Source organism: Xenopus laevis, chromosome 6L (assembly GCF_017654675.1).
Source record: "Xenopus laevis strain J_2021 chromosome 6L, Xenopus_laevis_v10.1, whole genome shotgun sequence".
NCBI classification, from domain to species: Eukaryota; Metazoa; Chordata; class Amphibia; order Anura; family Pipidae; genus Xenopus; species Xenopus laevis.
The window spans coordinates 67,694,393-67,718,667 of NC_054381.1; the positions used below are offsets into that span (position 1 = coordinate 67,694,393).

A 24,275-nucleotide genomic window follows, 5' to 3' on the forward strand; every position below is an offset into this window, starting at 1 on the left:
AGTTATAAGTTCAAAAAATAAAATAATGTTTTTAGTTTAAACCGTGAGAATTGCATCAAAAACACTTGTTTTCAGATGGAGATGAATGCAATCATATCTCATATAATAACAACCATTTAGATACAAGTTGCTTTTAGATTTGTTTTTTGTACTTTTGCTGATGCGTGTTAATTTGCAGTAGAAATGGTTAAGAAAAAGTATCATTTCATAAATTACATCATCACAAAATAAAAGAGCATCTAGGGCTCTCTGATCTGTGGTGTTGCTGGAAACAGCAGTATGCTCTGTGATAGAGTCCTGCAGCAGGTCGGATACCCGCGGGTTACCTGCAAAAACCTGCAGTACCCTTTGGGTTGCGGGTAGATATTTCGGGTGCTGTAGATTTTCTACAGGGTTTCCTTCTCCTTTTAAGTGGAGTCTATGGGAGATGGCACAATTTGGATCTTTCTGGATAATGGGTTTCCAAATAATGGATCCTTTACCAGTATTGCAATTTTGCAATTCATGTGGTTGTTTACACATTTTGCTCTCAGATGTTGATGCTTGCATCATGATAATTTCGAAAAAAAACATTTAAACAATATGATATGTGATATTATGTGAACAGACAACAAAAATGTAGAAAGCAATTGAAATCCTTTTCTGCTTCGAGTTCAGAGTTGTTATTCACAAATTGTATAGTGCTTAAGTGTAAACATGAAAATTTGTGCAGATTATGTTGGAACCATGATCATTTAAGCTCTTGTCCTAGGCTGTATTACACCTTATGCTTTACAATGTATTGGGGGTTAACAAAGAGGAAAACTATCTTCAAAATAAACTAGCATAAATAACCCAAGATAAGGTGTAAGGGTTCTCTGTGTAAGAACTTACAGGGGCTCATTTATAAACAATGGGCAAATATGCATCAAGGCAGTTACCCATGGCAACCAATAAGCGATTACTTTTTTTCAGCCAGCTGCAAGCTGAGCACTGAAAACATTCATCTGATTGGTTGCCATGGGTTCCTGCCCAGATGCAAATTTGCCCAGTGTTTATAAATGAGCCACACTGTCTGAGTTGGGAATATTAATTTACTACTACTTTACTGTTTTTTCCACTTCATGCATGTACGTCATCAAGAGCTGATGATGATCTTTTACACAGGAATAAAGCAAGTGATACTGTTACAAAAAGAATCTACTAAATTAATTAAATGATACTGGCACGTTCATGTATATGACAGGGACTGGTGAATAGCTCTGTATAAGACATGCTATGTGCAGTTGCCTTGTGTTCCCCTGGGCTTCATGTTGTATACTAGCCTACAGTAGAATTGTACAACTGGTACCCCAACAGTACTGCACCCCTGTGATGCAGCAATCATCATAAATCCATAACTGTAGAATTCTTTCATTCATGTTAAAATCGATAATACAAACAATTGTGAAAATTATGAAGAGCGAGTAAGCTTGCCTTATGTGCATTTCATGCAGCATTTCTTAAAAAATAGGTATATAAATCTTTTCTGAAAGCTTTTGAGACATTGTTAACATTGTACCATGTTAGCTAAAGAAGCAAACAGAAATACAGTACACATATTAGACCTATTATCCAGAATGTTTGGGACCTGGGGTTTTCCGGATAATGGATTTTTCTGTAGTTTGGATGTTCATACCTCAAGTCTACAAAAAAATCATTTAAACATTAAATAAACCCAATAGGCTTGTTTTTCATCCAATAAGAATTTATTATATCTCAGTTTTGAGGTATTTTATTACAGGGGAAAAGGAAATCATTTTTTAAAAATGTGGATAGAATGAAGTGTATGGGAGGCTACCTTCCTGTAGTTTGGAAAAGTCACACTGAAGGGGAACACGAATCCTGGAGAGAGGGAGTCACTTCCTCAAGAAGCCCGGCTTCTTGCGGCAGTGACTAGCATAGTCACGAAACACATCGAGCCATGCTCCCCCCTGCCTGCAGCATCCATGTGTATTTATGCCACAATTTGAACTTTATATTTCAATAAGTTTGGATTTTTAACTATCACACTCGTCATATGTATCCAGCTAAAACGGTAGGCTGAAATTGTGCATTTGATGACTCTTCCTGTAATTTGGAGCTTCCTGGATAATGGGTTTCCAGATAACGGTTCCCACATCTGTACACAGAACTATTCAAACAGTTACCTATATTCAAGAGACTTCCCATTCCTGATGTATACCTCATTCAATAAGCCTAATTGACTTCAGAGGTTGATAATCTATTATTCTAATATTTTCTACTAATATGTTTGTGTATAATTTGTACTTTTGGCATGCGCTCCATGTTTGTTAATCACATGTTTCATTATGGTCAATTTATTGGCTGTTTGCTCTATAACCAGTATATGTTCCAAAAACCTAAACCTCAAACCTGCTTTTTCTTTTGGTCCTACCTACATGTTAAAACCCACATTAACAGGTTCTCAAATATGACACTCATAGATAACCAGTTAAAATATGGTTTAATATCAAGCCCAACAGGAACACCAAAATAAATAACCGCCCGGAGACACATAGTAGGCAAAACAGTCATCCCATATGTAGCTGGAGTGTCGGAGAAACTCGGGAGGATTTTCAACAAACACCACGTCCCTGTGTTTTTCAAACCTAGCAACACACTGAGACAAAAACTTGTACACCCTAAGGATCCAACGCCTAAAGAAAAATAAAGCAATTTGGTATATGCAATCCAGTGTAGCAAGGAGTGCACTGATGTATACATTGGGGAGACAAAACAACTGCTGATCAAGCGAATGGCTCAGCATAGGTGGGCAAACTCTACAGGGCAAGACTCGGCTGTCTTTCTAAACCTAATAGACAAGGGACACTCCTTTGAAGATAGCAATGTCCAAATCTTGGATAAAGAAAATCGCTGGTTTGAAAGAGGCGTAAAAGAGGCGATTTGTGTCAAGGTGGAGAAACCATCCCTGAACAGAGGCGGGGGCCTTCGACACCATCTGTCTGCTACATACAATGCTCTTCTGACATCTGTACCCTGGAGATTTCAGAACACTTCACACATCCATTTATGCAACTCTCACAAGTTACACCTTTTTCTAGGAGTTGAATGACACATTGGTAATCCTATCACAGTAACTACACAGAATCAACACCTCTGTGAATTTCAGATGTCACACACCAGTTAGTTGAACTGAAGAAGCTGCTCGGATGAGCAGTGAAACATCTTTATTTTTGAATTACTTGTATTAGATATACCATGACCTGGATGAATGAAAATCTTCATAGTCATATGGTTTAATATCATAACACTGTCATGTACTTTGTTTAAAGTAACTCTTGGAACAATGCACAATTTACCCTTTTTTCTCCCATACTTATAGATACCATGACATTTAAGCCACGTAGATCTCTCTACATGTGGTTTTGAGGAATATAAACACAAGATTCTATGTTTTTACCTCTCCTAATAACAAAGGAAGGTCCATCATCTAAAAAAAATCTTAGACCAATATTCTACAGTGTTCTTCTTAGACTTTTTGTACCTGAAGTCTTGATAAAGGGCTGGTCATACCCGAAACGTTGCTTCACCTGTTGCACAAATAAATTATATTTTTACTGTATCGGAGTGCTGCTGAAATATGTTTTGGCGTCTTAGACTTTTACCTGAAACACCTCTTCTATGTACTGTAGTACGAAACAAGTTTTGAATGAGAAACTTGCTTGTGTTTCCTACTATGTTCCATCAATAAAAATGATGTCTAATAATATAGCTCTATGCTGCACAGCTTTTATAACCTTCACCTTACATGCTTGCTCTGTAAACCTATCCCAGAGCAGCATAGTCTGTATCTCATCTTGAGCAGATCTTTCTAGCAGGACCAATGACTGGTGGATCTGTAACTCCTATTAATTTTTATTTGAATTACCAAGACATAAAACAAGATGTGCAATTTGTTTTATCTATATTGATTATTATTTCATATATGCCAAATTATTTTATTAAATGCATATGTTAAATGTAAATGCTAGGGAGCAGTTCTTTTGATGATAATTAGCACCTAGTCTTATTTGCCGTATGTGTGCATTAAAAGTATATTGAATTACATTGTAATTTTTCTATATCTCGAATAAACAAAGCTTGCGTTAATAGTGTTACAGTGTTTTCTGGGACTCGAGACCTTGTTTTGTTATGGCAAGAAAGAATGACATTCAAATCTGATTTATTAATGCAGAACTGACAGTTGTGGTTTATGTTTTCAGAACAGATGCTTAATCCAGATGGCTGGTAAATTTTGTTTTAGCAGACTGATTTTTGTTTGGACAGATGCAACTGAAACCAGTATTATTAGTTGATGTTATAGACCATCATTTATTTATTGTGAAATTGTTTAACTACGTTCTATAAAAGCATTGTGGCACTGTGTACAATTTAAAAATGTTTTGTCTCCTTAACACAACAATGTAGAACCCAGTGTGCTGGTTCTGTAGTAGAGTTGACCAAGGATTAATTTATTTAAATATGTATATTTATTCTCATATACATATGTACATACAGTAAGGCCCATAAATCTTTGGATAGACAACTTTTTTCTAATTTTGGTTCTGTACATCACCACAATTAATTTTAAATGAAACAATCCAGATGCAGTTGAACTGAAGACTTTCATCTTTAATTCAGTGGGTTGAACAAAAAGATTGCATAAAATTGTGAGGAACTAAAGCCTTTTTTTTAACACAATCACTTAATTTCAGGGGCTCTAAAGCAATTGGACAATTCACTCAAAGGCTGTTACATGGACAGTTGTGTGCAATTCCTTTGTTATGTCATTATCAATGAAGCAGATAAAAGCCCTGGAGCTGATTCGAGGGGGGGGGGGGGGTGCTTGTATGTGGAAGATTTTGCAGTGAACAGACAACAAGCGGTCAGAGGAGCTCTCCATGCAAGTGAAAGAAGCCATCTTTAAGCTGCAAAAACAGAAAAAACCCATCCGAGAAATTTCTACAATATTAGGAGTGGCAAAATCTACAGTTTGGTACATCCTGAGAAAGAAAGCACTGGTGAACTCAACCACGCAAAAAGACCTGGACATCCATGGAAGACAACAGTGGTGGATAATCTCGGAATCATTTCCATGGTGAAGAGAAAGCCCTGATATCCAAGTCTACCATAAAGAGAAGACTGCATTAAAGTAAATACAGAGGGTGCACTGCAAGGTGCAAGCCACTCATAAGCATCAAGAATAGAAAGGCTAGATTGGACTTTGCTTAAAAACATCTAAAAAAGCCAGCACAGTTCTGGAAAAACATTTTTTGGACAGCTGAAACCAAGATCAACCTCTACCAGAAGTATGGAGAAGGCGCGGAACAGCTCATGATCCAAAGCATACCACATCATCTATAAAACATGGCGGAGGCAGTGTGATGGCTTGGACACTAGTGTTTATCCATGATATGACAGGACAGAAGCAGCCAAATTAATTTTGAGGTGTTTAGAGACATACGGTCTGCTCAAATCCAGCTAAATGCAGTCAAATTGATTGGGAGACTTTTCATAATGCAAATGGACAATGACACAAAACATACAGCCAAAGCAACCCAGGAGTTTATTAAAGCAAAGAAGTGGAATATTCTTGAATGGCCAAGTCAGTCACTTGATCTGAATCCAATTGAGCATGCATTTCACTTGTTGAAGACTAAACTTCAGACAGAAAGGCCCACAAACAAACAGCAACTGAAAGCCGAAGCAGTAAAGGCCTGGCAGAGCATTAAAAAGGAGGAAACCCAGAATCTGGTGATGTCCATGAGTTCATGACTTCAGTCTGTCATTGCCAGCCAAGGGTTTTTATCCAAGTATTAGAAATGAACATTTTATTTTCAGTTTTTTTAACTTGTCCATTTGCTTTTGAGCCCCTGAAATTAAGTGATTGTGTTAAAAAAAAGACTTAAGTTCCTCATATTTTTATGCAATCTTTTTGTTCAACCCACTGAATTAAAGCTGAAAGTCTGTAGTTCAATTGCATCTGAGTTTTTTTCATTTAAAATTCATTGGGGTAATGTACAGAACCAAAATTAGAAAAAGATTTATTGGCCTAACTGTACATATACCTTGTCATGAGGATTCAATCCCAGCATGCCACTCTATTTTAGTAGATTTTTGTTGCAGTGAACGGCCAGTTACAAGGGGCGGCTAAAAGCCACCTCCTGTAACTTTAAGAGCCGAATTTCCGTTTTTTAATTTGGCTCTGCTAGTGCAGAAATCGCAGTATGCGCTCGTTGCACTAGCGATACCACCCCTTTTGACCCGCTCCCACACTAAACTTTTAAGCGCGGAGAGGGAGAGGTGGGTGGCATAGGGTTGCTGCCTCAGGCGGCAGCAGCCCACGGATTGACCCTGGATTTAGGGCATCCCTGATTTTTCTGTGAATTTCACTGCAAAGCAAAAGTTAAACTTGTCTGCTGTGGCGTTAGGAGGGCATGAAAATGCCCAACACAGTTAAAATGTAGACATGTACACTGAGCTGTATTCCCAGGAATACAGGTTAAAATTTCCATGTGTAAGATTACTAAAAACTGATAATATACAAAAACTCTTATAGTGGGTCTCTGCACACCATGCACTGCCACTTTTTTTTCAAGTTTTAAAGGTTATCATCACCAGGTATAAACGGACCAGTTTATAGCTTTGAATTGAGTATATCCAGGTAATTGCTGTCCCACAGAACTAATTTACTGAAAGTTTTTTGAAAATCGTAAGCCGCAGGCACAGCAATATTTCATCTGTTTGACATAAATGAGCTTTTCTACCAAAACAGAGCAATAAACTGTGCTGACTTAATCACCCCTTTAACCTGAAATACAGCTTCTACAAGGATTCACTAAATCTTTGACCTACCAAATGCATTCAGTATGTGACACTTCTTTGGGCTTATGCCATGTGTAACTTACAGGGAGAATAACTTTCATTGTTTTATGTGCAGCAAACTATAAATTGTACCATACACTGCATCCCAAAGAAACAGTAGAACAATTTAGCATATTAGTCTAATCTGCTACAATTCAACCTAAAAGTGCCATATGGTGGTTAATTTACCATACAGTTGCATGATTGCTGAATATCAAGCAGTTCAGATTTATATTTCCATTGTTTTCTGTGCCACCAAAGTAGTCATCGAGCACATGTATTTTAGAGTTGGCAAGTTGATCTTGCATGTCAGTCCTATTAAATGTTAAAGGGGTAGTTCACCTTTAATATTATTATGTTATAGAACTGCCAATTCTAAGCAACTTTTCAATTGGTTTTTATTATTTATTTTTTTATCGTTATTTGCCTTTTTCTTCTGACTCTGCATTTTTGAGATGCTCTGTAAGGCTACCAATGTATTGTTATTGTTACTTTTTATTACTGATCTTTCTATTTAGGCCTCTCCTATTCATATTTCAGTCTCTTATTTAAATCAATGCATGGTTGCTAGGGTAATCGTTACCGGATGCAAATTGAAGAGCTTCTGAATAAAAAACGAAATAACTTAAAAACCTTCAATAATAAAAAATGAAAACAAATTGCAAATTGTCTCACAATATAACTCTTTATATCATACTAAAAGTTATCTCAAAGGTGAGCAACCCTTTTAAGAGCTGTAACATCAATATGTTAGATAGTTTAGAATTTGTTCAGATAAGTACTACATAGGGGTCCGTTTACTAAGTGCGTTAAATTTGACTTTTAAGTTTTCGCATGTTATCGCTGCGAATAATTTTCCGGCAGAATATTCGCAGCGACTAAGTTTACTAAAACATCGATGCGCTCAGAAGTCATTCCGATCACTTGTGGTTAATACGTTAACGAACCATCTTACGTTATCGGTAATTTTAGCGAGTTGCAAATTTTCTGATGACAAATTAAGTTTGCAAATATTTATGCTATAAAATAGTCTTGTTTTATGGCGTTTATTATGGCATGATTCATGGCCAGATATGTATCTTCAAAACTGCTAAACGTTATAGATATTATCAACAACACAGTAGACTGATTTTTTATCAAACATGCATGCATCATATAAATCCACATTTCAATACATCCAGTCACTGCCAATAGAATAGAATCATATAAATAAAATTCATAAACAAGTTTTACCAATACATCTGTGTGCATAATATAAATGTAGTTTAATCTAGGCTGACGAAGCCTTTGGTCCCTCCTAGCTATAATAAACCGTCTTTCAGCTGAAAAAGCTGCTGTAGAAGCAGACAAAAGAATAATCCAAAACATCTTTGATTATCTGTCACTTCTCTTTTTCAGTCAGGAATGGCAACAGGAACAGAATGATGGGTAAAACAAGGTGTTATGAGATATTTCCTGTCCCCTTGAGAATTTTTTGGGGAAAAAATTAATTACTGGCACTTTATAGATGGCGGTAAAATTTTGAGAATATTCTGGCCTTAATTTTGTCTTTTGTACATTTCGCTGTTTAGTAAACCAGGCATTAATGTGTACCTGGTGTTATTTTAAGCAAATGCGATAACTGGCAAAACATATTCTTGCGCAAGAAAATTCGCAAATTTATATTTACCGCAGGTTATTAAACTGGCCAAAAACATATTCGGTGACAAATATGTCTATATTTTGTACGCATATTTTTACTGCGCTTTAGTAAACGGACCCCATAGAAACCAGTGTAGTCTTCTATATGTTTTAGCATGAAGTGCAAAACGCAGCTATTCCCCAGACACAGGGGGTGTGGTTAGTGCTATGTTATTTGCATCTGGGTCAATAGATCCCTGGACTTCCCTCCTTACAGCCTATGACACACAGTAAGAATATGACTTCATTGTGTCCTCTGCTGCTGCACAATGGACAGGGCCGGATTTACATAGCGGGCAATTTTTAAAAATGATTTCCATTTTCTCTCTGATAATAAAACAGTACCTTGTACTTCATGGGAACTATGTTGCATTAATCCATATTGGTAGCAAAACAATCCTATTGGGTTATTGCATGTTCAAATTTTTTTTAGCAGATTTAGGGGCACATTTATGGGTTGAATTTCGATTCGTCAGTTTTTTTTAAAACTCCCATAAACATCAAAATTTAAAAATCTAATTTTTGAAACTAAAGGATCTACCCAAAAACTAAACTCAAATTTGAATCGAATTAGATTATAATTTAAAAACCCTGATTCAAGTTTTTTCTCCAAAAAAACTCGAATGTCAGGAAGGCTGCAAACAACTCCAAATTCATCACTGGATGTCTCCCATTGACTTAAAGGAGAACTAAACCCTAAAAATGAATAGGGCTAAAAATGCCATGTTTTATATACTGAATTTATTGCACCAGCCTAAATTTTCAGCTTGTCAATAGCAGCAATGATCCAGGACTTCAAACTTGTCACAGGGGGTCAACATCTTGGAAAGTGTCTGTGACACTCACATGCTCAGTGGGCTCTGAGCAGCTGTTGAGAAGCTAGGCTTAGGAGTCGTCGCAAATTATCAAGCAGAAAATTAGGTTTGTCTGCAATTTAAGATGATTCTACAGGGCTGATTATTAAATTCTGATGCTAGTTGCACTGGTTTGAACTCCCAAGTCGAATTTGACAGTTTTGACCATAAAAAAACTAGAAATTTCTAATCTGAACAAAAAAAAATGAAATTTCAACAAAAAAAAAACAAAACACCAAGGCAGTTTTAACTTTAAATTTGCAAAGTCTTTATTAAGATGTTACTTACCGATTCTCTGCTTGCACTCCTCTTCAGAAACGGCGACAGGGCGACGATCCATCATGCGGCACTCAATTTCTCCTCCCTGGTTATCTCTTACAGAAGGCAGGGAGGAGAAATTGAGTGCCACACAATGGATTCTCTGCGCAAGCAGAGAATCGGTAAGAAATTTCTTAATAAAACTGCAAATTTAAAGTTAAAACTGTCTTGGTGTTTTTTTTTTCGTTAAGTAGAAACAATTGTTACTGGTCTTTTAAACTTTTCAAACATGCTAACATTGTAGACAGCCAAACAACTAAAATTAATGTTTACCAATCTAGGGAATGTACTTAATGAGTGCTTGTCAGATGGTGTGTAATATATAACATCACTTTAATTATCTTTATAAGGTCACCTGTAGCAAATGAATGCCGTACCCTTGTTTCACATTTGATTTTTACAAATGGCAAAATTAGTTCACTTTTTAAAGTCAAGATTTTTTTCAGTGAATGAAGCTGAACTTCATTTGGAGTTGCTGGATCAATATACTGATACCTTATACTGTGCTCAGCTGAATAAGCTGGATTTTTAATCCATCACAAGGTGTAGAGGAAAGACGGTGCCCTGTGCTTGAACAAAAATTCAAGTTTTTTGCAACTTTTAATGCTCTTCTACTTGTGCGTCTGTGGAAATAATAAACACATCCAAGTCCCTAAACAGCAAATTGCTCGGTGACATGCAGGTATGATTGGTGTTCACACTTCCCATTTCTTATACTACTAAAAAATGCAGAGCACATTGGTACCCAAAAAATGCAAGCAAACCACTAGTCAATGCCAGTCAAGCAAAAATTAAAGGGGACATGTCATATTAACTAGGGTTTAGGATGAGTGGCGATGTCTCTTGATACTATTGTTATTGATATTCTTGATACATAGTGGAGTCTATTTATCATGCTATGTAAGGGCAGGACTCCACGGACGATTCCGTCGAGATCCAACGCGCTGCTCAAAAACACAGGCATCACGTCGGATGCGACGGAAATAAGGTAAAGTAATGCTATTGTCGCATCGTGTCGCATTGTTAAAGCGACATGACTGTTGGATGCAGACAAAGCATGCAGCGTCTGCATCCGACTGTCGTGTTGCGTCACATCAATGCTGCGACATGATCCGACAATAGAATTACTTACCTTATTTCCGTCGCATCCGACGTGACAGTTTTTGTGCAGTGCGGCAGAATCGTCCATGGAGTCCTGCCCTAAAAAGTAGCAACAAATCCGAGCTTTGCTTATGTTTTCTAAAGCTGATTATACATAGAGACCTTGAGGTGGGCTGATCAGATCGTGGGCCTAAGGGCCCAACGATTGGCTCTCACTGATTAGAGAACCGATGTGGTCCTTGATCCGATGGGATATTTAAACCTGCCCGATTAACATATGGCCGGCTTTCGGCCAGATATCAATTGGAGAAGCCTGTTGGGGGGACCTTAACTTTTGAAATCTTATTGCTGATTGGTTGCTGTGGACAACATCACAGTTAGGGGCAGATTTACTAAGGGTTGAAGTGAATTTGTGAAGAAAAAAACTTTGAATTTTAAAGTAAGTTTTTGGATACTTCAACCATCGAATAGGTTACTTCGACCATCGAATAGTATACTTCGACTTCGATTCGAAAATCGACTTCAATACTTCACCATCTTAAACCTGCCTATGGGGACCTTCTACAACATTTTTCTAGTCTTTAGAGGTTGAAGTAAAATCCTTTGATCGATCGCTTAAATCCTTCGAATCATTCGAACGATTTTACTTCGATCGAAGGATGGCCAATTTTGCTGAAAAATACTTCGACTTCGATATTCGAAGTCAAAGTTTTTCAATTAGATGTTCAAATTTCGAAGTGTTTTCTACTTCAAAAATTCGACGCTTGATAAATCTGCCGCTTAATGTTTCATTCTTCACTTTTTACACAGCATGATAAATATGCCCCTTATTGTACAGCTTAATCCACTGCATCACATAAAGGGATAATCCCCTGGACCCAGTATCCAGGGGAACTGTATTTTATTAAATTAAATTGCAACCTGTATTCCAGTATACCATGCTTGGGACATAAGGTCCATGTGATGACCCAATAGAAATTTAAAATGGTACCAGAATTCCTTTAAAGTGCAGAACATAAAAGTTAAAGCTCAAAACTTTTAAAACAGGTACTTTTACCCATGTAAAACTTAATTAAAACATCAGCACCTCCTTTGATATAAAAAGAAAAGTATAAAGAAGGTTACTTAAAATAACAAACCAATAGTGCATTTGACATTCCAGTCCTGTCTGGTTTTGTTCTCAGTGTAAAATAACCATATGCCTCATTTGTCTCACCTTATTTCTGTATTTTCTGTATTTGTTTTTGTCTTATCTTGCTGAATAATGCCATACTCATCAACTTTTATCAAGTTATGATTTTTTTAATAGAACCATGTGTCAGAAATGTCATTTACAGACAGGATTCATATTACATCTGCTTGATATCTGCCATGTGGATAAAGATAAAATATATCAAGTAACCAGCCATCAAGCTCTCTGTGGCAAGATATTTCATAAAATGCTTCAAATAACATAGCATTCTTCATTTCCAACATCCCTTCAGACCAGTCAGTGTACAACAGCAGTTAACAGTAAATGCATTTCACTCAGTAGGGTATATGTGTAATGGCTATATATTTGGAAAACTAATGGGTAACAATATATTAATGGCAAATAGAGCTAAACTTAATTATGGTACCTAATATATAATAATTTTCCATCTCTGCAATGCTGCTTGTTTTGACGATTTAGAAAAGCGGTTGCATGGGTTATAATATTGTGGTAATCTGAGAGCAATGTTTAGATTGCAAAAACTTTTAATGCTCAGTTAGTGCTGATAGATGTCTTGGTTGTGATCTCCTTAATGTAATTGAAGAATACAGCCATCCTTACCAATTATAGCTGCAGGCAGCATCTGTGTAGTAGTTCTGTTTGATTTAATTAAATATTTTTTTTTTTTTGCAAGTAGACATTTCAGTTTAATATTGTTAGGACTGGTAATGAAATAATTAAATTTATTAAAATACAGTAAAATGTTTTTATATTTAAAAAAAGATTAATTTTCAGTTAACACTATTGAGATTGTCAGAAAAATATTAACTGCACTGGAGAACAATGGTAAGGGATTAAGGTATTAACACTTACCATCAGTACACGCATCCAAACAATAAGTATCAACAATTATACCTGAAGTTCAGAAGAGGCTTGTTACCAACTTTTATTTCTGGTCTCATGATACACATGCTAGGATCACATGTTTTGTATGCCCATTTTTGATCTGATAACCCACCATAGAGATCCCTACCACTTGCATGCATATCAAACAATGTAGTGGCACCTAGTGGATTATCCCAATGGTGCAAAATACATTTAAGAGCATATTTATTGGAGACAAACATCACCGGTAATGTTACCCATAGCAAATCTGGCGTTTGCATGGTGTAAAATTACACACATTACCTTGATAAATTTGCAATTTATTGTACACCATTTTTTCAACAAATTTCAGGTTATACAGCATAATAAATATGCCCCTTAAGGGGTTATTTAATAAAAGGCATTAAGTTTGCCCAGGAGCAGTAACCCATAGCAACCAATCAGCAGGTAGCATTTACTGGTCACTTATGCAAACATCTTATTGGTTGCTATGGGTTATTGCTCCTTGGTGCAAAACTTGGTACCTTTTATTACATTTGGGTGTTAATGTTTTACATTATTGCTTTAAAGTAGTTTGTCTACCTTTATCTTGTTATTTAGTAGCAAATTATGTTTTAAATATGTATGTTTCAAATATGTAAGCACGCAATTGATCTTGTTTTTTCTCAGTTATTATCAGTTATATTCAATATCTGTCATATTAGACATATATGGATTGACATATAGACATATATGAATTTAATTTTGGTATACAAAATATTCTAATGTTGCCAATTGTTTCTCCTAACAGAATAATGTGAATCCTGCTTTGGATTTTACACACACACCACCAGGAATGTTGGCTCTTGACAATATGCTTTATTTTGCCAAGCATCATCAGGATGCCTACATTAGGGTAAGGAACTTATTCTACATATATTCCTTTTTTTAATGATATCCATGGGAAACTGTATATAGTGTGACCCTATGTGTAGCAGTGGTATGGTTGCAATTTTGGTTTTCAGTAAGATTTCTTCAGAATTGTTGTGTTTCACATTAAAGATTTGATTTAATTTGTCCAACTAACAACATGACAGACTACCACTCTAATCAGCATGAGTCCTTTGTAAAGTCCTCATGGTGATTATAGTGGGTCTCTGTCATATAATTTAATATAATGAAACTTCCTCCTTTAGCAGGAATTAGTTTCTGAAATGAAGTAATTCTGTTCCGGGATCCAATAATGACAAATTGATTAAGAAATCTGGCTGTTTAAAGGAAAACTATACCCCCCCCAACAATGTAGGTCTCTATAAAAGGATATTGCATAAAACAGCTCATATGCAAAACCCTGATTCATGAAAACAAACCCTTTTCATAATAATATACTTTTTTAGTAGTATGTGCCATTGGGTAATACTAAATAGAAAATTACCATTTTAAAAAATAAGGGCCGCCCCCTAGGACCCTAGGATTCACATTGCACACAAACAAACCATACATGTTAGGTCACGTGAGCTAATTAACAAAGTTCTGTCTTTTGCTTCCACTCTTCTTCCTGTTACAGTTAGAGTTGCAGTATTTCTGGTCAGGTGATCTCTGAGACAGCACACAGACCATCACAAAATGGTGCATCAAGGCAAGAGATGTAAAAGGGCAATATTTACTTAAATATATATACCAGTTTGATAAGATTCTTTAACTTTCCTGGTACTATAAGAAGTTATGTTTGCAAGTGCATCAAAACTACACCTCTAATAGCGAGGTGATTAATGCCAAAAGCCTCTGGTTATGTGGGCACTGTATTTTTTAGGGATTTCTTTCACTGGGTTTTTTCCTTTAAACCACCTTTCTGCCCACTGAATGTATCTGTATGATGTAAAAAGTCCTTTTTAAAGTTATGCTTTTATAGTACAATCCCATTGGCAAAATTGAAAAAACTTACTTGGGCACCGTTCAATTAAGTAGTTTATAACTTCCAGTGCAATCCTTCTGTTTGTTTTAAATGAGCCATATGGGATAAGTGAACCCTTCCCCACCAAGATTGTAGGCAATAACGAATAATATTGGTGCTGGTTTTACTTTGGGCTATTAAAAAATGTGCCATTTATTAGGACACCATATAAATCTGCTACAGTCCCTGTTTTAAATGAGTGGTGGGTGTATCGGTAACAGTCTGTGCCAGAAGCACAGTAGAAGTGGGATCGCCAATCACAACCAAAGAGAGACTTCAGTTCCCTATCAGGTCAGCCTAGCTGCTGATTGGTTCCTATCCTACAATAACTACTTTTTTCAGCACTTTCCTTTTATATTTAATATATTATAATGCACTGGCACATTCTTGTTTTTCACACAATATATCTCTTTAAGCAGAATGATAGATATAGATCTATTTACGCAGTTAGGTCCATATATATATATATATATATATATATATATATATATATATATATATATATATATATATATATATATATATATATATATATATATATATATATATATATATATATATATATATATATATATATATATATATATATATAGAAAGTCCTTCGTGATCCGCACTCCACTGAAATCCAAAGATGCACCCAGGTGCTACTCATATAAACATAAGTATATAAGTCTACGAAGCATGAGTGCACACTGGGATTTAATAAAAATATAATTTTATTTGGTTACATTAAAACAGATCAACGTTTCGGTCCGTACCTAGGACCTTTATCAAGATACAAATTGTTTTAAAATGAACCCTTAAATAAGGAAAGGGAAAAGCACTCACACAATCACGTGCAGCCTATAGGATCATGTGATCGAAGAAGACAGGACCAATCACCAAGTAGGTATATTAACCCTTTAGTGTAATTAAAAACACTGTTGTAAAAAATAAATAGAGAAAAATAATAGTACAAAATCGCTTTACAGCACAAGTACTAAATTCTACCAACTAGACAACCTGTATTAAGTAGCAGAGTAGGAAATTCATTGTAGCAACATATTTACAATATTCAGACGTTTAAGAAAATGTTACATATTATATACAAACGTCGCACCGAGGTATCCATAAGTAACAAAAGGATAGGTGAATTTCCAGAAACTTGAATAGAAATCTTTATTTTAGAAAGCAGGTTAATGGACAATTTTCGTTTAAACCTGATGGACTAAGGGTATTTAGGGTTTTTATCCAAAATACCTCCTTTTGTAAGAGGGCATTGGATCGGTCTCCACCCCGTCTCAGGGGTGGAATATGATCGATCCCAATATACTTGAATGTGGGGAGTCTATGGCCCTGTTCAAGGTAATGTTTCGCCACCGGCTTAACTGTTTTCCCATCACGAAAAGCTGTACTTATTGCGGATCGATGTGCATCCATCCTCAATCTTAGTGTCAAATCAGTTTTCCCAACATAGGACAAGCCACAGGGACATGTGATCAAATAAATCACGTGTGGTATTGCAGGTAATAAGATGTCTAATAGCAAATCTTTTACCTGTGTGGGGATGTAAAAAAGATTGTCCTGGGGACATGAAACGGCATGAGGTACAGGTCGGACATCTGTAGCAACCTGGCTTATCGTGGGTTAACCAAGTACGTTTTGGATTATTGTAACACAGCACGGGGTAATTTTTTACCAATATATCCCGCAAATTGGTGCCCCTTTTATAACACACCTGTGGGGGATTAGGGAGAATTCTAGCCAAATCATTATCAGAATGAATAATATTCCATTGCTTTCTGATGAATTTACTCATATTTTTTGTGTGTTGACTGTATTTGGTACTAAACACAACACTGGGCTGTCTAGCCCCCCCAATGGCAGGCTCTTGGCAGCATTTAGTAGCCACCCCTAATGCGTCATGTAGCATCTTATCTGGGTACCCCCTCTCCTTAAATCTGTCCCACATTTCTTTTAACTGCCCATCTCGAACCACCGGGTTCGAGTTGTTTCTCAACACCCTGCAAAATTGTGAAATGGGAAGAGATCTTTTCATTGAAATTGGATGGCTACTTTTGAAATGTAAAAGAACATTTCTGTCGGTCGGTTTGCGGTATAGTGCAAAATCTATATTTGGACCATTTAAAGTAAGGGCAACATCCAAAAAATTGATAGTCAGGGGATTGATATCAAATGTAAAACGCACGGGACTCGCAAGAGTATTAAGCTCCGCAACCATTTCAACAAACTGTGTCTCCGTGCCTCCCCATATTATCAACAAATCGTCGATGTGCACATTTTCAAAAGTAAAAGTAATAACCTCCGCTGTATGCTGGCAAATGCACGGAGTTTGTCAGGTAAAATGGGAGACCTAGAATTAATTGCATGCTCTAAAAATTATGATATAATTGGTATCACTGAGACCTGGTGGGATGAAACATGTGACTGGATTGTGAATTTAAATGGTTACACCCTTTTTAGGAGGGATAGAGGGATTAAAAAGGGTGGAGGAGTGTGTTTGTATGTAAAGCCTGAATTAAAGCCATGCGCTAAAGAAATAAAAATAGCTGGCACTGGTGAGGGTGTAGAATCACTCTGGGTAGAGATTTCGACTGGGCAAAAGGTATCAAAAAGAATTATCATTGGTGTATGCTATAAACCACCTCGTATAAGTGTCGAGTATGAAGCCGAGCTACTCTTGCAGATACAAGCGGCTTCACAGCTGGGTCAAGTTGTTGCTATGGGTGACTTCAATTATCCAGACATTGACTGGAGTAATGGGGTTGCTAAAACAGAAAAAGCTAGTAGGTTTGTAAATATGCTGAATGACAACTTTTTATTCCAGCTCGTTCAAGAACCTACTAGGAATAACTCTCTTTTGGACCTTGTAATAACTAACAATACTGAACTCATCTCTAACATTTGTGTGGGTGAGCATTTAGGGAATAGTGATCATAACATGGTCTCCTTTGAGATTCTGTTGCAGAAGCAATTCTATAAGGGAGTAACTAAAACACTAAATTTCAGACGTGCAAACTTTGACAGTATAAGGGCATCTCTGCAACATATTAAGTGGGAAATGCTTTTCACAGGGTTAAACACAGAACAAAAATGGGAAGTCTTTAAAATGCTGCTTAATAAATATACTTGTCAGTATATTCCACTTGTAAGCAAGGAACGTCGTTGCAAAGCAAAACCTTTTTGGTTCAATAGAAGCGTTGGTGTTGAGGTGGGTAAGAAAAGACGTGCTTTTAAGGCTTTCAAGTTAGCTGGTACAGCCGAAACATTTATAAGGTACAAGGAGGCCAATAAATCATGCAAAGAAGCTATAAGGCAAGCTAAAATTGCTATAGAAAAGGATATTGCAGCAAGCAGTAAAAAAAATCCAAAATTATTTTTTAAATATGTCAATAGTAAAAAAATGAAGCAGGAAGGGGTGGGACCCTTACTATCAGAGGGGGGTCAGCTGGTTGATGAAAACAAAATAAAAGCGCAGATTCTGAACTCGTATTTTTCATCTGTGTACACAAATGAAGAACCAGTAAGTGAAGGTTTCCTTCTTAACACTCCCAATTCTAGTAATACAACTAATGATGCATGGTTCACACATGAAGAAATTCAAAAGAGACTTGAACATGTTAAGATTAACAAAGGTCCAGGGCCAGATGGTATTCATCCCAGGGTAATTAGCGAGCTTAGCTCTGTGATTGCCAAACCTCTTTACTTAATTTTTCAGGATTCATTGAGATCTGGCATTGTGCCGAGAGACTGGCGAATTGCTAATGTGGTGCCTCTATTCAAAAAGGATCCCGTTCTCAGCCTCAAAACTATAGGCCAGTTAGTCTGACGTCAGTATTAGGAAAGCTTTTCGAAGGGTTAATAAAGGATAAGATACTGGACTTCATAGCAAATCATAATACTATGAGTTTGTGCCAGCATGGTTTTATGCGTAATAGATCTTGCCAGACTAACTTAATTTCTTTTTACGAGAATGTAAGTAGAGACCTCGATTCTGGGATGGCAGTGGATGTGATTTACTTAGACTTTGCTAAAGCATTTGATACAGTGCCACACAAAAGGTTACTGGTTAAATTAAGGAATGTTGGCCTGGAACATAGTATTTGTACCTGGATAGAGAACTGGCTAAAAGATAGACTACAAAGAGTGGTGGTAAATGGAACATTTTCTAATTGGACCAGTGTTGTTAGTGGAGTACCGCAGGGCTCTGTACTAGGTCCCTTGCTTTTCAACTTGTTTATTAATGACCTGGAGGTGGGCATTGAAAGTACTGTTTCTATTTTTGCAGATGATACTAAATTGTGCAGAACTATAGGTTCCATGCAGGATGCTGCCACTTTGCAAAGTGATCTGTCTAAACTGGAAAACTGGGCAGCAAACTGGAAAATGAGGTTCAACGTTGATAAATGCAAGGTTATGCACTTTGGCAAAAATAATATAAATGCAAGTTATACACTAAATGGCAGTGTGTTGGGAGTTTCCTTAAATGAAAAGGATCTAGGGGTCTTTGTAGATAACACGTTGTCTAATTCTGGGCAGTGTCATTCTGTGACTACTAAAGCAAATAAAGTTCTGTCTTGCATAAAAAAGGGCATTAACTCAAGGGATGAAAACATAATTATGCCTCTTTATAGGTCCTTGGTGAGGCCTCATCTGGAGTATGCAGTTCAGTTTTGGACTCCAGTCCTTAAGAGGGATATAAATGAGCTGGAGAGAGTGCAGAGACGTGCAACTAAATTGGTTAGAGGGACGGAAGACTTAAATTATGAGGGTAGACTGTCAAGGTTGGGGTTGTTTTCTCTGGAAAAAAGGCGCTTGCGAGGGGACATGATTACACTTTACAAGTACATTAGAGGACATTATAGACAAATGGCAGGGGACCTTTTTACCCATAAAGTGGATCACCGTACCAGAGGCCACCCCTTTAGACTAGAAGAAAAGAACTTTCATTTGAAGCAACGTAGAGGGTTCTTCACAGTCAGGACAGTGAGGTTGTGGAATGCACTGCCGGGTGATGTTGTGATGGCTGATTCAGTTAATGCCTTTAAGAATGGCTTGGATGATTTTTTGGACAGACATAATATCCAAGGCTATTGTGATACTAAACTCTATAGTTAGTATAGGTATGGGTATATAGAATTTTAATTAAAAGTAGGGAGGGGTGTGTGTATGGATGATGGGTTTTCATTTGGAGGGGTTGAACTTGATGGACTTTGTCTTTTTTCAACCCAATTTAACTATGTAACTATGTAACTATGATGTAGCGACGAAAAAATAGCAAATTGTCACCAAATTTCGGTATAATGAACTGTTGCTCTTATTGGTGCATAAATTTTTTATATAATATATATCTGGAACGGTCCAATTCCTAAGACGGACGAATGGCTAGTGTCAGAGGGTTGATATTTGTCACCCCCGCCCTCTATGACGCCATAACGCTATATGGCCCAAGGCAGGATGGACTTTAAGGACTAATGGTCTACTGTGGACAATGGTCACTCATATAGCTTATACTAGGCCATACAAACAAAAGATCATCACTCTGTTACTTAAATTCCAGAGTGTCAGCATAACGCCAGTCTGTCTGATGGGGGCCCCTTACTGCTGAAGTGCTGCTCAAATTACTGGAAATACCACAATGGCCTTGGTTAGCCGATAGCTGATTGCGAGGCTGTGGACCGTTGGAGCTAGGCACAGTATGTTACAACATTCCTTTGATAACATGTAAGACTAAGTAAATCATTTAGACATTAATTGTACAAGGAGGAGTCAGACTATGTATGGTATTTCTGTGAAACCCTTGTCACACTTATTGTAAAAGCCTTCTGAAAGCTATATAATGCCTGGACCAAGAGGTGTGTCTTTGGTAAGTCCTTGGCTGACATTCTGTGTGTTACTCCAACAGCTTACCCAGACAAAACTGTTATGTTGTATTATGTAAGAATAAATTGCCTGACTATTTCTAAAGGTTTTCCTTTACTGAGTTTTGTCTTACACAAGGTCAAAATGGTACTACTAAAAATACCATCAAAATAAATTTGCATAGGCCGGTGCCATGGACGCACCCATTGCGGTACCTGCGGTTTGCAGGAAAAAATCATTTTCAAACCGAAAATAGTTTAGTGACAATGTTAATTCAAGTAGTTTCACGATAAATGCAATCGGAGGGCCTGAGTATGGAGTATACTCCTCTAGTGATTTTTTTACTGAATTAATGCCTGTGTCGTGGGGAATGATAGTATAGAGGCTCACGACATCCATACTTGCTAAAAAGTATGGACCAGTTGTAGGTAAAGATAAGCCTTTGAGACACTCAAGTAAATGTGGGGTATCCTTCAGATAAGTAGGGGTATTTTGTACTACTGGTTGCAAAATAGTGTCTTAAGTATATCCCTAAAGGATGGAGAAGAGAATCTCGTCCAGATACAATTGGCCGGCCGGGTGGATTGGTGAGGCTCTTATGTACCTTAGGTAAGGTATATAAAACTGGACATTTGGGATGTTGCTGCAACAAAAAATCTTTTAATTGTGCATTTATTACCCCTGCCATACATGCTTCATTAACTACATCAAATACTGTATTTTTAAAGCGAGAAATCTGGTCACCCTGTAGTTTTACATAAGTATTCGAGTCAGAAAGCAGTTTCACAATATCGGATTTATAGTCACAATAATTCAACAGAACAATCCCGCCCCCCTTGTCAGCTGGACGAAGGACAATATTTTTATCACTCGTAATGGTTTTGATGGCTGATCGCTCATCTTTTGTCAAATTATCCAGGTGGGTATCAGTAGGTATGTGTGTAGATATGTTTCCTTCCACAGTTTTCATAAACAATCTAATAGCCGGATTCGTCATGGGGGGATTAAATGTGCTCTTTAACCTGAACGATGTAGGTAACACCGAATCCTGACTAGAGTTCTTAAAGTGATCTTTTAAGCTTAATAAACGACCAAACTTGAAACAATCAATCTCCCAGTCCAGTGTATTAAAGCGGCCAGTTGGTACAAAAGATAACCCCTTGTTTAATAAGCGTGTCTCAGCTGAGGTCAAGGTGTGGTTAGACAAATTATATATTGGGAATGTCAATTTTTGCGACTTCTTCCCCTTCTTGCCTCTTCTGGTTGGGTAACCTTTGGTCTTGCACTGCCGCGGCCCAAAGGGGGCCTGTCGATTACTGGCGGGGGGTCGTCTAAAAAAGGACCTGATGTGTTAGCATCCCCATCCTGTCTAGAATTAACACTGGATTTGGCAGTAGTCGGGTGCTCATCACCCTCCGAGTCCCCCGAACTGGTATCTATAGTGTTAAGGGGTTTGTTAAACTTACGTCGTTGTGGTCGACGGAACCTGTTGGTATACGGTCCTTGTGAGCGTTCCCCAGTGAGCCAGCGATAGACCCGGAATGCGGTGTAGTCCTCATTTACTCGCCTCAATTTTTCTTTTTTAAAACGGAGAAGATCCTGTTTATACGTCTCCAGCTGTAACTCGATGCGGCCCATTGCCTCAGGTACCGGCACGGCGTTCAGCAGGCGGGTGTGTTCCTGTTCGAAGGTCGCGCGAGATTTGCGCACCTTAGTGAGATCTCCCGATACCTCCTCCAGCACTAATATCATCAAATCGAAGGAGCATTGGTTCAAAACTCCGATCCATTTCTTGCAGAATTCGGGGTTGGATAGTCCAATAGTTGGTACGTTATGGATACGAAATCCTCGAGGTATGCGTTTCGCTCTGTAGTAGTCGGATAGAAATACACCATGTAGATCAAGGTCCACCTCTTTTCTTCGAAGTCTTTCCCATTCAGCCCAAATATCTTTGTCATTCTGTTTATAGGGCAGATCTTTATGGGAATGTTGCCACAGCACACAGTCAGCGTCCGCTTCCGTGAAATGCCAGGTTTCGGCATAGTCAATAGAAAAACAAGCTCGATCAATATAGTCCTCCATGGTTGGGACGCTTATGTGATATCCCTTATATTTTCAAATACTGATTAAGCAGACAGGAACAAAAATTCACTTTTTCAAAAATAGCAGGGGTGCTGGAACACATACCAATTGTAGGTAGTATAACAGAAAAGTCCTTCGTGATCCGCACTCCACTGAAATCCAAAGATGCACCCAGGTGCTACTCATATAAACATAAGTATATAAGTCCACGAAGCATAAGTGCACACTGGGATTTAATAAAAATATAATTTTATTTGGATGTTGCCCTTACTTTAAATGGTCCAAATATAGATTTAGCACTATACCGCAAACCGACCGACAGAAATGTTCTTTTACATTTCAAAAGTAGCCATCCAATTTCGATGAAAAGATCTCTTCCCATTTCACAATTTTGCAGGGTGTTGAGAAACAACTCGAACCCGGTGGTTCGAGATGGGCAGTTAAAAGAAATGTGGGACAGATTTAAGGAGAGTGGGTACCCAGATAAGATGCTACATGACGCATTAGGGGTGGCTACTAAACGCTGCCAAGAGCCTGCCATTGGGGGGGCTAGACAGCCCAGTGTTGTGTTTAGTACCAAATACAGTCAACACACAAAAAATATGAGTAAATTCATCAGAAAGCAATGGAATATTATTCATTCTGATAATGATTTGGCTAGAATTCTCCCTAATCCCCCACAGGTGTGTTATAAAAGGGGCACCAATTTGCGGGATATATTGGTAAAAAATGACCCCGTGCTGTGTTACAATAATCCAAAACGTACTTGGTTAACCCACGATAAGCCAGGTTGCTACAGATGTCCGACCTGTACCTCATGCCTTTCATGTCCCCAGGACAATCTTTTTTACATCCCCACACAGGTAAAAGATTTGCTATTAGACATCATATTACCTGCAATACCACACATGTGATTTATTTGATCACATGTCCCTGTGGCTTGTCCTATGTTGGGAAAACTGATTTGACACTAAGATTGAGGATGGATGCACATGGATCCGCAATAAGTACAGCTTTTCGTGATGGGAAAACAGTTAAGCCGGTGGCGAAACATTACCTTGAACAGGGCCATAGACTCCCCACATTCAAGTATATTGGGATCGATCATATTCCACCCCTGAGACGGGGTGGAGACCGATCCAATGCCCTCTTACAAAAGGAGGTATTTTGGATAAAAACCCTAAATACCCTTAGTCCATCAGGTTTAAACGAAAATTGTCCATTAACCTGCTTTCTAAAACAAAGATCAGTCTATTCAAGTTTCTGGAAATTCCCCTATCCTTTTGTTACTTATGGATACCTCGGTGCGACGTTTGTATATAATATGTAACATTTTCTTAAACGTCTGAATATTGTAAATATGTTGCTACAATGAATTTCCTACTCTGCTACTTAATACAGGTTGTCTAGTTGATAGAATTTAGTACTTGTGCTGTAAAGCGATTTTGTACTATTATTTTTCTCTATTTATTTTTTACAACAG

At 37.5% G+C, this 24,275-nt stretch overlaps 1 protein-coding gene across 1 annotated transcript in view; it reads left to right on the plus strand.

The window, feature by feature from the left end:
• The window catches only part of elmo1.L (engulfment and cell motility 1 L homeolog), a gene marked incomplete at its 5' end in the record, with an annotated part of 145,803 nt that overhangs the window by 33,873 nt on the left and 87,655 nt on the right, over window positions 1-24,275 (plus strand). The window contains 1 exon segment of the mRNA NM_001096183.1: window positions 13,706-13,810. Within this exon segment, the coding sequence (NP_001089652.1) occupies window positions 13,706-13,810 (105 nt within the window).